The sequence below is a fragment of the Musca domestica genome, unplaced genomic scaffold, assembly GCF_030504385.1.
Source record: "Musca domestica strain aabys unplaced genomic scaffold, Musca_domestica.polishedcontigs.V.1.1 29, whole genome shotgun sequence".
In the NCBI taxonomy this organism is placed as follows: domain Eukaryota; kingdom Metazoa; phylum Arthropoda; class Insecta; order Diptera; family Muscidae; genus Musca; species Musca domestica.
Genome location: NW_026712296.1, coordinates 4,896,652 through 4,910,459, shown reverse-complemented (window position 1 = coordinate 4,910,459; position 13,808 = coordinate 4,896,652). Strand labels below are relative to the sequence as shown.

At 36.4% G+C, this 13,808-nt stretch overlaps 1 protein-coding gene across 3 annotated transcripts in view; it reads left to right on the top strand.

The window, feature by feature from the left end:
* Positions 1–10,844, top strand: part of LOC101899275 (cuticlin-4) — a 37,843-nt gene extending 26,999 nt beyond the window's left edge. For all 3 annotated transcript variants that reach the window (XM_005176714.4, XM_020039980.2, XM_011297959.3), the window contains 2 exons: positions 1,233–1,406; positions 8,702–10,844. In XM_005176714.4, coding sequence (XP_005176771.1) covers positions 1,344–1,406; positions 8,702–10,426 — 1,788 coding nt within the window. In that variant the 5' untranslated portion in view covers positions 1,233–1,343 and the 3' untranslated portion in view covers positions 10,427–10,844. The remainder of the gene's footprint in view (positions 1–1,232; positions 1,407–8,701) is intronic.
* Positions 10,845–13,808: the final 2,964 nt, after the last annotated feature.

Here is a 13,808-nt window from a genome sequence, read left to right as displayed (position 1 = left end):
ATGCGAAAATGGTCAATGTCGGTCCACTCCATCTAGTACCTCTCCCACAAAGGGTCAACATTTTGAATAATTATAACTCTTATAAAATGTGATGTATGTGCTCGATTATCTCCAAATTACACAGATCATAATATTTTTATTAACCCAAGGTCTGGTGTGAAGATTGAATATATCGGTCCACACCTTCTGGTACCTCCCCCACAAAAGGGTCAACATTTTGAATATCCCTGAAGGTCATAAAAGGCGATATTAACAGTCAATTCCATTCAGACTTGACACATCTCAATATTCCTATCAACACAAGATCTGTTACAAAGATGATAGAGATCGGACCATTCCTTCTGGTACCTCCCCCACAAAGGGTCAAAGTTTTGAATAACAAAAACCAATATAAAATCCGGTATTTTCATATTTCAGACATCGCATTATTTCTACTACCACAAGATATGCTGTAGAGATGGGATATATCGGTCCTCTCCTTTTGCTAACACAACATCTGTTGTGAAGATGATACATATCTGCGAAACCCTTCTGGTAGCTCACCAATATAGGGTTACAATTTTCAAATGTTTATCTGTCGTAACTTGCGAAACAAGTCAGCAAATCTTTACCACTTGCTATATCTAATTTTTTCTCTCAGTCAGAAACCTGAGATAAGTTTGGAATTTATGATTTTGCAAAAAATTGGTTTTAAATGTTTGATTTTCTAATAATTTTGCTAAAATGGAAAAAATTCGACTCTCCGTTGCGATATACCAAAAAAAAAACATGGAAATTCGAAGTGTTGGTCTATGAATATGCCAGCCATTAAACAACAATTTATGTTCGTTCAGAAGGCCACATGATCGACTCCTGGAGAGACTAAACACAAATTCAAGTCTTGTATCTCAAAAATTAAACGAATGATCATTCACTTTTTAATGAAATTTAATTTAACATAAGGAGTTAGTAAGTGTTAACAAACCGAAGTAAGTAGTTACAGAAGTAGGCAATACATCCATTACCTGGTAATGTGTTTATTTTATGTCAATAAGTCACCACATTTTTACCCACTCAGCGTGGGTAAAAAATTAAATTTTCAAGAGTAAAAGAAAAATTTTAAAAATTCCTTTGACATTTGAATAGAAATTTTGAATATGTTATTAAAATTAAAAATAATAATCATTTAATTTTTTCCTAATAAAATCACAAATTTATTATTAAATTTTCTTTAAATTTTATTTTCTTTGCAGTTGATTCACTTTGGTGTTGGAGTGTTTTCATATATGTTATCCCCCAGACTTGGACGTAACAGTATTTAAATTAAGGATTTCCAAAACTACACAGACACCCTAACACACAACATGGGACAACCACATAGGCGATCGAATTGGCTGGCTTTATTTTGTATAGTTTTAACGTTAAAGGTAAGCTAAACGTTCAAACAATGTTCCATAACTTTTCAGTAAACGAATACAGATGACTCTCCCAAAACAAAACAAAAGTGAAATGATGTTTGTTTAAAAAAAACTTTTTCTTTTTTTCGGAATTATATTAAACAATCGACTAAAAATTGGTAACGGTTTATTGAAAGCTTAACCCAATTCATGTCAAACTAGCAAAAATCTATTCAATCTTTTTTACATATAAATGTAAATAAGATGAAATATTGGGTTTTTTTTTTTTGTGAAATTTCGATAACAAATCAACAAAAAGTTCAATCACAACTGCGCCAACCTTCTCAAATGCGCCAAACAAACGGAACTTGTTCGCCAGACCACACATAAAATATAATTACACTGGATTTTTCTTTACAAAGCTTTTGTGTTTTCAACGCTTGGGAAAAATGAAAGAAAATATTTCCAAAGAGAAACAACAGCAACAGCTTCAAACAACAAATCAAACTAAGGTGTTGTTAGAAATCGAACATTAATGGGATGAGAGTTGTTGTTTTGCATTGGCATATGATGTCTGAGCTGTGAACTAAGCCGAGATGACTGAATGAATGAACGAATGGTTGAGTGACTGAATAAATCCAGACAAAAACAAAACCGAAGAAGATTTCTTGATCGACATTCGACATTGACCGTTACACACTGTTGTTGATGTTTTTGTTCTTTATTGAGTGCTACAGTTTAGTCGGCTAAATTAATACCACTTCCAGATTTGAAGTATGATTCCCCTTGGCATCAACGGGGTTTCAAACTTAAAATTGTTATACTTTTATTGTTGTTATTAAATTATTTTAAAATATATAGCCTAGGAAATATTAGCCCACCAGACATTTGGTAATAATTGTTAATAATTGCTGTAAAAGCCAACAGCTGTGCGATTGAGATTAACCGACCGGTATTTTGATTATTTTAGCGACATCATTAACCCGAATCGTTTCAAATTTCGTATTTAAACTCTGTAATGGATGCTACAGCCTATGCCTCTCAAGTCTTGGATACTACAGCCTATGCCTCTCAAGTCTTCGGCGACATCATTAACCCGAATCGTTTCAAATTTCGTATTTAAACTCTGTAATGGATACTACAGCCTATGCCTCTCAAGTCTTGGATACTACAGCCTATGCCTCTCAAGTCTTCGGAGAGGCCCTATGACAAAAAATTATTTATGCAGGTCCACGTCTACGCATAGCCCCCATATAAGGGTCATCATTTACAGGGTATTTTTCGGGATTCGTTGAAGTTTTTCAAGTTCTTTCCAAATGGTTGAGGGTATTAAAAGTTCAGCTCGGCCGAACTTAGCTCCTTTTTTACTTGTTTTATATGCTTTTAGACAATAGACCTTCAGCATTATATTATACCATCAAATAAATAATGTTTCATAATACAAAATTTCTATTTTTTTAAATTTAGCTGTTTTGCCCAATTATTTTGTCCTATTATTGGAAATGTCTTTTTTCCAGTAAAAACCGATCAGTAAGTTATTTTGGGAGATTTTTTCTTCCGTACGAAAATAGAGAATAAAGTAAAAAGCAGACGTCCGAATTTTTCTCGCGAGTGAAACTACTCGCTAGCAGAAGTGCTCGAAGAGTGCCCGTTTCAGTCTTTTGTTTTAGGTAGGGTCGCTCACGAGTTTCTCCTGTTTGAAAAACAAATTAGCAAAGGCTTTCACATGGGACCGACCATGTGATACCCTACAACACTACAATATGTTGGAAGCCCCTTAATGTCCAAATTCATGTTGGAAGATGTCATTTTTGAAATAATGTCCTAAAGCCCTGTCCAGATGTTACCCTTAGCTTTTTGACCGGGGGTATTTCCAGAATATTTACGCACTCCCTCGTGTTGTTGGGTATTCAAAACTATTTCACACGAAAATTGCGGTCCATTTTACAGCTAAATATAACCCAATGTTCATCCAAAATGTTAGACTTCTGTCCCAATCTTAACCTTCTCCTCATGCAAAAATCTGTGTCCTTTAGTTTTTCATTGTAACCAGTAAAGGGACTGCAAATTCTGAAAAAAAAAATTTTTGGTCCATTTCAACTCATAAATATACATTTTCAAAATAATAGACTCAGACCCTAACCTTGCCTCCATGCAAAATTTAGTGAGGATCGGACGATAGTTGCGGCCAGAATATAATGCCCTCAACACATACTTTTGTAGGGTGTACAAATATTTCAAAATGTACAAATCTATATTGTAGTATGAAATATGAAATAAAATCGCATGCGATAAAAAAACTGACAAAAAATATTCACTTTTTTATTGGCATATTTTGGCGCGATTTTCTTATTTTTTATCCTTTTCTGACAAGAGGCCATTGCAAGTTGGTGAAAATAGTAAAATTGCCCTAAACTATATCCCCATGCTATAATCCGTCGATTGGTCTATATTTACAGCCTGTAGAGCAGCTACGAAATCAGGAATTTGCTGTTTTTTTTTTTTTCATTCCGATCCCTAAATATTTTGAGATCATCTCCAAAAAAAGAATAGGGTTCTATTTTGGTCCACCATCATTTTCAATTTCGTGAGGATCGGCCCATAATTGTGACCTGTAGCTTGGTCACAAATTAACATGGACAGATGGGCGAACATACATAGCTAGAACGACTCAGCTCTGCAAGATAGGAAGATCCATATATAGTTTCCTACTGAACAAATTCCTCTCACTTAAATTCAATAAATCTCAGTAATACAACTGTCACAATATCCCTCTCGATTCGTTCTCTTTGACTTATTTTATCCAATGATACTCAGAATATATTATTATATTATTATGCATCGATGCACAAAAACGTACGTTAGCAACACTGACTATACAAGTATTCTCTTTTCTCACTTTTCGACGCCGATTTTTGATGGTGAATTCTTAATTACGCTCATATACTCTCTTAATTTAGTCATGCAAATCATTGTTGGTGTGAGACTCTCTCGTCCTTAACAATCAATGACAAATGAAAAAAAAGAAAGAAATTTACACTTTATACGATAGCTGACACAGTTTATATCAGATTAACGCCTTAAAATACGTTTAAATCAGCTCCAGCCCGAAAAAGGCACGCTTATCTTCGAGCGAGACTCTCTCCAAACAAAATTGGGAGAAAAAATAAACAGTATTGGGAGTTGAAAATAAACAGTATGGTGCTGTACCGTTCCGAGGTGAAGTGGTACACTAAGATAATATACCGTACCGGAACACAACCCTTAAAAAAATTTTAGTGATGCTGTACCGGAACACAACGAGAATCGTAGTGTACCGCAGTCGGAGCACTAGAAAATCTTAGTGTTCCGCAGCCGGAGCACTACAAAATCGTAGTGTATCACATGACGGAACATTAAAAAAATATTGTACCGGTAGTAGTAGAGAAAAATTAGATGTTCGATTTTTTGGATAATGCTAAAATTATTGATACAATTCAATATTATGAAAATAAAATCTGGATTTATTTTATTTGTCACGTATGTTTAGATTGGTTGCGAAATTGAAAATAGTAGAAAAATATGAGAATAGGTAGAAAGAATATGAAAGGACCAAATCTAAAATGATAATAATTTGTATTTATTTACGCTATTTTTGTGGTACCGAAAAATCAATGAATGTATGGCTGAGTGTTTAAAATCAGTATTTCGTATCGGAGTACATGTAGTCTTATTTATTTTAAAAACAATATTTTTACGATATATGTAAAAATGCCAATGTCCTGTTTTTCAATTCTTATCAAACGTTCAGTAAATAATTACAAAAATGCCGCGACCTAAAAATATTATTTTTTTTAGATATGTTCAATACAAATACATTTATTTATTATTAATGCTATAATACCAAAAAATCAAACATCCCATTTTTGTCCAAATCATAAAAGCACATTTTGTTTAATGTGGTGCATGTGGTACACTACGATTTTTTAGTGCTCCGATTGCGGAACACTACGATTTTTTTGTGCTCCGACTGCGGTACACTACGATCATCGTTGTGTTCCGGTACACTAAACTATCTTTGTGTACTGTTTATTTTCGAACGCTGCATAAAATGAGACTCACTGTCGGACACTGATTTATGGATTAAAATGACCAATTCCATTGTATACATGGAAGATAACTACTCTTTAAATTTGAAATCAAGCGAATATATAGAAGCTATGTAGTCAAATTTGTGTCATGTCAAATCTGGAAATTCTGTTAAATTAAAACATTTCCCTTTTGTTTTTCTAAAACATAAACAAATTATGCCAACATAAATTTATCTTAATTCAATTTTCATTAACGCCAATTTCACTCTCACATTGCGAGTGAAAAAAAACTTATATATTAATAAATTAAAGCTATAAATTAGTTTCATTTATATAAAGATATATTCGTTTCGTTGCTAAAACTTCGATAAAACTTTATATCTCATGCTCCAGCAACTTGCATTAGATCTATATGTAGGTCTTGCTTTACAAATGTACGTGCACACATACATATAAATGTACATGCATATGGATATTTTGTGTGTGTGTGTGTGTGTGTGTGTGTGTGTGTGTGTGTGTATTGAAGTAAATCTTCTTTTATATTTATTTAAGCTGGTGTTTTTTTTTTCTGCCGTATAGCGTGTTTGTGTCTAGCTAAAATGCAGTTATGCTCTGATTTGTACCAGTTTTAACTTTCTTCACTCATTCATTTACGTTCAGCATGAACATTTTCTTTCAATTTCTTTCTATTTTGTTGTTGTTGCTGTTGTTGTTTTTCATCTTTGGTACGCAGCTTAAGCATTTTAAATCGTACACCGAAATAATAGGCATTGTCTGTGGCGTATAAAAAGAATGATGGCCGTATTGACATCGATATGAAAATCTATATATATAAATCTATAGTAATAATATTGTTAATAATAACAATTGTTGGATGTTAGGTCCCTAAAAAAATTCAACTAATTATTTGTGCCTCACATTAAAAAAATCCGATAAAAATCATAGTAATAGAAAACAAATTTAAAAAAAATAAAAACAAATTGCACCAACCGAACAATATTCAATCTATATAAAATCTTTAGATTCATTCAGCTACAAATTAAAAATAATTCAATTTGTAAGAAATTGTACCAAAAATACTGAAACTAAGAGAAAGGTATATTAATTTCATTTTATGTATAACATATCGAAATATTAACCTGGATTTCCGATTACACTGTGCCACATAAAAATAATTACTTGGGAAAACCAGCAGTCATTGGAAAATATGGCCAAGGGCCTTGCAATAACTAAAATCAGGGTGTAACATCATATAACTGTTCTACCAAAAGGTTCGCCTATATACAGGGTGAGATAAAAAAAAACTGCAACAAAGTCAAACGCCATCATTTTTACATTTTTTTCTTTAAATTTCATTGAATGACAGCAAAACATGTGGGAAATAACATCAAATTTTAGAATGAGTTTAGTTTTGTTCGAATTGGTCACCATTGGCACGAAATATGGCCCTCAAACGGCCAATAAAACCGACATACGTTGCCCGAATGTTGCTCTGCGGTATTTTGACCTATTCCCGGCGAAGCGCTTGCTTTAGGTGATCGACACTTTGGCATTTTTTAGTGCCAACCTTGCTTTCCAAAATACTCCAGACACAATAGTCCAACGGATTGGTATCCGGAGATTTTGGTGGCCGTTGTGCGCTGGAAATGAAGCGAGGAACCTCACTTTGTAACCATTCTTGGGTGGTTCGTGCGGTGTGTGATGGTGCTGAGTCCTGTTGCCCAAGGCTTAATTATTCTGATGGCACGGTCGATTAATGCGAGTCGAAAGCGACCATCGGTTGTTATGGCGGCCCACACCATCACCATGGTCGGCGCTTGAGTTGTGGTGGCCAATCGAAGATCCACATTTTCAGCTAACCTCTTTGGCAAGTAAACACCATCATTCTGTTTGTTTACAAACTGCTGGACAACGATTGTTTTCTCATCAGAGAAAACCAAATTCGGCAGTTCACCACTTTCGGCCAAGCGTAGCAACTCTTTAGCTCTTTTGAGTCTATTTTCTTTCTGTCGTGGTGTAAGTCCTTGCATTTTTTGGAATTTAAATGGCTTTACCACGAGCTTTCGGACGAGTGGCTTAGAAATGACAGCAGTCTGAAGTTGGTTGCAGTTTTTTCATCTCACCCTGTATAGTCAAAAATCGATCACCGACGACGATACGTAAACGTACTTTAATAATTGATACTTACATAGTTATTTAAAAAAATATCTGAATTAAAATTGTGTTGTGTTGTTGTGTAATCGTGTCCTTTTGTAAATCGTTTCCTTTTCTGAGAAATTGGGACCGGAGATTAAATATTTTGTTACGAAATTAATTGATTCCAAAATTGTTTTAACCTTTTTGGAAGTTTTGAATATATTCAATCAAATTCCTCATTCACGTGTTCATGGTTTGATCAAAGATTCTTGGCAAAAATGTTACATATTTAAATTATATACACATCTTTGGCATATAAATATCTATATATATATGTGTGTGTGAAATAATACTTACGTATATAACCTCAAAATTCCATATTACATTGAACATTTCCTTGATAGATACAAGAAAACTAAACGTACTCGGAGCAGAAAATTACAAAATATTTAAACACTGGTTCCATAATTTAAAACAATGCGGATGTTATGGCTAAGTGAATTTTTTATTCACTATTGGGGATGGGGGAGAAAACGTCATCACCTTAACACCATTTATTTTTCGTTTTAATAAAATGAAAAACAATTCAGACCGCCAACAGCATGTTACAGCCGCAAGAGATGATGATCGCTTGGTATTACCACAAAATATTACATAATAGCCCATAGCAAGCGTTACGTAAATTTGGCTACACGCAGTGAGACATCGTCTGACAACAAGGGTTGAGATACATACGTTAATATACTTACGGAATGATTTCGAAATCACAGTTTACATTCCGATGAATACAGTTCCAGAGAAATAACAAAAACACATTAATTGCCAACAAATTTGGAATAAGCTTAAAAAAATACACGGGCTCACAACGAAGTGATAAAGACAAAGATGGTGGTGGTGTGGGGAAGCGCAACACTCATGTTTACGTAGTGTCGTACTTCACGCTGACAAAAGAAAACAAAATCAACTCACTTTCAACAACCTTGGTTTGGGATTAATTTTATCACCTCCACATCATCTTCTACTTCTTTTTTAACCCTTTACAATTTTACGCCCAAAATTAATATTTCCTGTTTCTTTTTTCTTTTTGTTTTCTTCGTTTCGTTTCATGTACTTCTGCAGAATGCTTACTGTGAGGGACCTCATGTGGACTCTGCTTCCCTGCCACTTGAACACAGATCGGTATATGGAGCACCACCGCCCTCACCCGTTTATGGATCACCACAAACAGCATTAGCTGCCAGTCCCAGCAATGATATCGCCGACGAAGCCTGGCCGTTGGCCACGACGAACGATAGCCCCCAGATCAAACACTTGCAGGTGCAATGTGAAAAGACCCACATGCGCGTCAATATCGAATTCGATCGACCCTTCTATGGCATGATCTTCTCGAAGGGCTTCTACAGTGATCCCCATTGTGTCCATTTGAAACCGGGCACAGGTCATTTGAGCGCCACATTTGAAATTTTCCTCAACAGCTGCGGCATGACAAGTTCGGCAAATCACAATGCTGCCGGCTATGGAGCACCCACACCATCGGGCAGTTATGTAGAGAACACAATTATCATCCAATACGATCCCTATGTCCAGGAGGTTTGGGATCAGGCCAGAAAATTGCGTTGCACTTGGTATGATTTCTATGAAAAGGCTGTGACCTTCCGACCTTTCCAGGTTGATATGTTGCACGCCGTTACCGCCAACTTCTTGGGTGATAATTTGCAGTGCTGGATGCAAATCCAGGTTGGTAAGGGACCTTGGGCTTCGGAAGTGTCAGGTATTGTTAAGATTGGTCAGACCATGACCATGGTGTTGGCCATCAAGGACGATGAGAACAAGTTCGATATGTTGGTACGCAACTGTGTGGCTCATGATGGCAAACGTGCACCCATTCAACTGGTAGATCAAAATGGCTGTGTTGTCAGACCAAAGATTATGAGCAAATTCCAGAAGATCAAGAACTTCGGACCATCGGCATCAGTTGTTAGCTTTGCTTACTTCCAGGCCTTCAAATTCCCCGACTCCATGAATGTCCACTTCCAATGTGTCATACAGGTGTGTCGCTACAACTGCCCTGAACCCAAGTGCGGACCTAGTTTGGCCGGCGGTGAGTATGGTGTACCACAAATTGGTGGTAATGCCCTCTCCTCCGAGTACGGACCACCAGAGCCCTATGAACGTGGAGACTTTGGTCTTGGCGGTTTGCCACCAGCAGCCTATCCCGATCCCAGACATCAAGCCGGTGATTCGACCGGTGCCTATTCCGAAAATCAACCAGATGTTGTACCCTCACCCCAGGCCCAAACCGCCGGCATTGCTGATTCAGGTCCAGCTAGCTCTCAGGCCCCCGCCCAAAATCCCAATGATTTGCACATGCCTCCACCACCATTGCCCGGCCAACCAGGCCAATACAGTACCGTTAAGCGCAAGGACGACATGGAAGGTGGAAATTTGGTATCGCTGGGTGGCCGTCCTCGCTCCGTTGAAGGACTTGATGATTTACGTGGTGTCCGCAGGCGCCGTGATACCATTGACGTTGTGGTCAAGCCAAGAATCTACAAACGTGATGCCCAAGAAATGACCGATGTCAACACCAGCCGCATCATTCAAGTGGTTGCCCCCGGTGATGTGAACTTTGCCCTCAACAGCAATGCCAACAACGAAACAGTGGTCATACAATCAGCACGCAATGCTGATCCAGAAACCATCTGTATGTCGGTGCCCAGCTTTGTAGGCGGTCTGGTTATGCTCCTACTTGTTTTGGCTGTTGCCTCCCTAGTCGCTGCTTTCCTCTTTGTTCGTGTCCGACATTTCGATCGCAAAGGAGCACCCATGGGTTATCACAATTAAGTTGTTATTGTTAGTTGGGCCCAACAAACTAGGCCCACGCCGCCTAACTTCCACATAGACTTCTCAAGCTTCTCACCCAATGCGAAATCCCCATTGTTACTGCTGGTTGCGACGACATCTCTTTACAAAAACATCCATTACCTCTCATCGATAGAAACAACAAATTCAACAAATCATGATATAAACAAAAGAAAGAAAGATAGAAAAAAACCAACAACAACAAACCATAAAAAGGATTCTCTTATTATTATTTATGTATGTGTGTAATTTATTTATTAATTAATTTATTTATTATTTTTGTATTATTTATTTCCGTTCTAAATGCAAAAACAAAAACAAATGGACTTTTTTGTATTTATTTAATTAAGTTTCGAAAAACTAACGAATAAAAAAACAAAACAACACGAAATGAAAAAAATCACAAAATGTGTTTTAATTTAATCGAAATTAAATTATTGAAATAAGCGCTGCAAAAAAAAATGCCTTATAGGACCATATTAAGCCTCCTACCTTAAGACAATGTTGTGTGAACAGATCATACAGAAAGTCCATGATTAGTTTTCAAAATTAAACATTTTGTTGCGAAATAAATTGAAAGATTTCGGAGAAACCAAGCAAATAATGTGATTTTTATACCTTACAACGCCATGTATGTCCGCCCGTCCGTCTGTCCATGCTAATTCGGTCGCAATTATGGGCCGATCCTCACGAAATTGAAAGTGGAGGTGGGGTTAGGGTCAGAATATAACCCTGTTGTTTTTGGAGATGATTGAAAAATATTTAGGGGTTGATATGGATCAAAAATTTTGCAGTTGCTCTATAGGTCACAATTATGAACCAATCGAAGCTGACAGGTGATATTCCAGTGACAGCTCATTATATTATTTACAAGCATACAAAAGCATTTTGGTGAGAATTTTCCAGAAAAAAAGTTATTCGTGATGGAATTGGAGCGTGATAGTGTGATTTCTTTATATTTGGCTGGAAAGCAACAACTGGCTATCGTTAGAGCACTCCAGCATTTAAATGTGGAGGCCAACTGAAACTATGCACCACCAGAACTCAAGCGCCGGCCATTGGGATGGTGTGGGCAGCCATAACAGCCGATGTCCGCTCTAGGCTCGTATTAATCGACCGTGGCATCAGAATAAATGCCGAATATTATCGCGAAAATATTCTGGCCGCAGACCTTGGATATTTCAAAAGGACTCAGCTAGCGCCACTCAAGAATCGTTACAAAATGAGGTTCCTCGCTTCATTTCCAGGACTCACCAAGCGCCACTCAAGAATGGTTACAAAATGAGGTTCCTCGCTTCATTTCCAGCGCACAATGGCCACCAAAATCTCCGGATATCAATCCCTTGGACTATTGTGTCTGAAGTATTTTGAAAAGCAAGGTTGGCACTAAAAAATAGCAAAGTGTTGATCACCTCAAGCAATCGCTTCGCCGGGAATGATCCAAAATACCGCAGAGCAACATTCGGGCAGCGTGTGACGGTTTCATTGGCCGTTTGAAGGCCATAATTCGTGCCAGAGGTGACCAATTCGAACAAATCTAAACTTATTCTAAAATTTGATGCTATTTCCGACATTTTTTGATTTCATTCAATAAAATTTAAAAAAAAATGTAAAAATTATGGCGTTTGACTTTGTTGCAGTTTTTTTATCTCGCCCTGTATTTAGTCCCAGCCCAATCACAAATACATTAAAAGGTCACTTCTGACCATTAAAGTGATGCTGATAGCCAAGAAATCGGATATTTAGCAAAATAGGTACAATATATATGTAAAAGAATAGATCTTATTTATTCTGCTTATATGTCAAGAACCGCTGGGCCTATTTTCACAATTCCTTTCAATTCGGAATGGTCTCTTGCCAGAAAAGTATAAAATCGCAGAAAAATATACCAATAAAAATGAATATCTTTTGTTCCATTTTTTCAATTTTTGTCATATTTTTTATAATCTATCGTATAGACCACGATCTATCTACAGCTTATTCCCATAATTGTTGTTTTTATTATTACTTATTGGTGATATGGTCAAATGGCAATGTTTACCAGGGGGTAAGATATAGAATACCAGGTTTCGGAAAGAGCCACCAATTCTCATCAATTTCCTTGATTTTTGTCTGGGGGTATTATCCCCTGGAGTAATTTCAAAATAACTCCTTTGACGATAACTCCTTTTAGTCAAGTGATGAGATCGTAAGCTCAATAGAAGAGTAATCAAAAATTGAATTACCCCCTGGTAAACATTATCATTTCTCCACTAAAAATAAACATTGTTTTTATAAAAACAAAAAATTTGTGATTAAACCTAACTATTTGGCAACAAAAAAAAATTAAAATAAACAAAACCATTTGTTACATATTTAAAAACCTATTTGACACAATAAAGCTCTAGTACAGAGTGGAATTTTTCGTTATATTAATGTCTATACGACGTGGACCTGCATATGCAACTTTTGTCATAAACCAATACAATACAATATTCAAATGCGACACTTGAATAAAAAAATCAGTAAAATCATCAAAATACCGAATATAGGGAGGTACCGTTATATTGGAGTTATACGAAGACCTGGACCTGCACAGACAATTTTCTGTCATAGGCTGTAGCATGCATTACGAACTTCAAACACCAAATTTGAAACAATTTCGGTGAATAATGTCGCTAAAATCATCAAAGTACCGAATATTGGGAAGACGTGGACCTGCACAGACAATTTTCTGTCATAGACTGTAGTATGCGTTATGAACTTCAAATACCAAATTTGAAACAAATCCGGTGAATAATGTCGCTAGAATCATCACAATACCGAATATCGGGAGGTACCGTTATATGAGGGGTGAGTCGTGGACCTGCACAGACAATTCTGTCATAGGCTGTAGTACCCATTATGAATTTTAAATACCAAATTTGAAACATTCCCGGTGAATAATGTCGTTTAAATCACCAAAATACCGAAAAAATGGAGGTACCATTATATGGGGGCTATACCAAAACGTGGACCTACATGACCCATTTTCAATACCAAAAGTCCTGCAGACATAATACACATTTGAGTAAAATTTTATCAACCTACTTCATTTCGTTCGGAAGCTAGAGTGATTTCTGATCAGGAATACACTTTGTTGGGTCTAACATGTATATTTCGAGGTGTTACAAACGGAATGACAAACTGAATATACCCTCCTACTATGGAGGTATGAAATGGTATTTGGTACAGAAAAATAAGTATGCATTTTGAAATGTTAATTAACGTTTTAATTATTTAGGAACAAGCACAGGAATTTATTTATAAGTTGAAACAAAACTTGTTATTAGAATGCTGGCATTACCCTGGGTTAGGACAAGGGGTGAGAAGCTTCCTCCGGGTT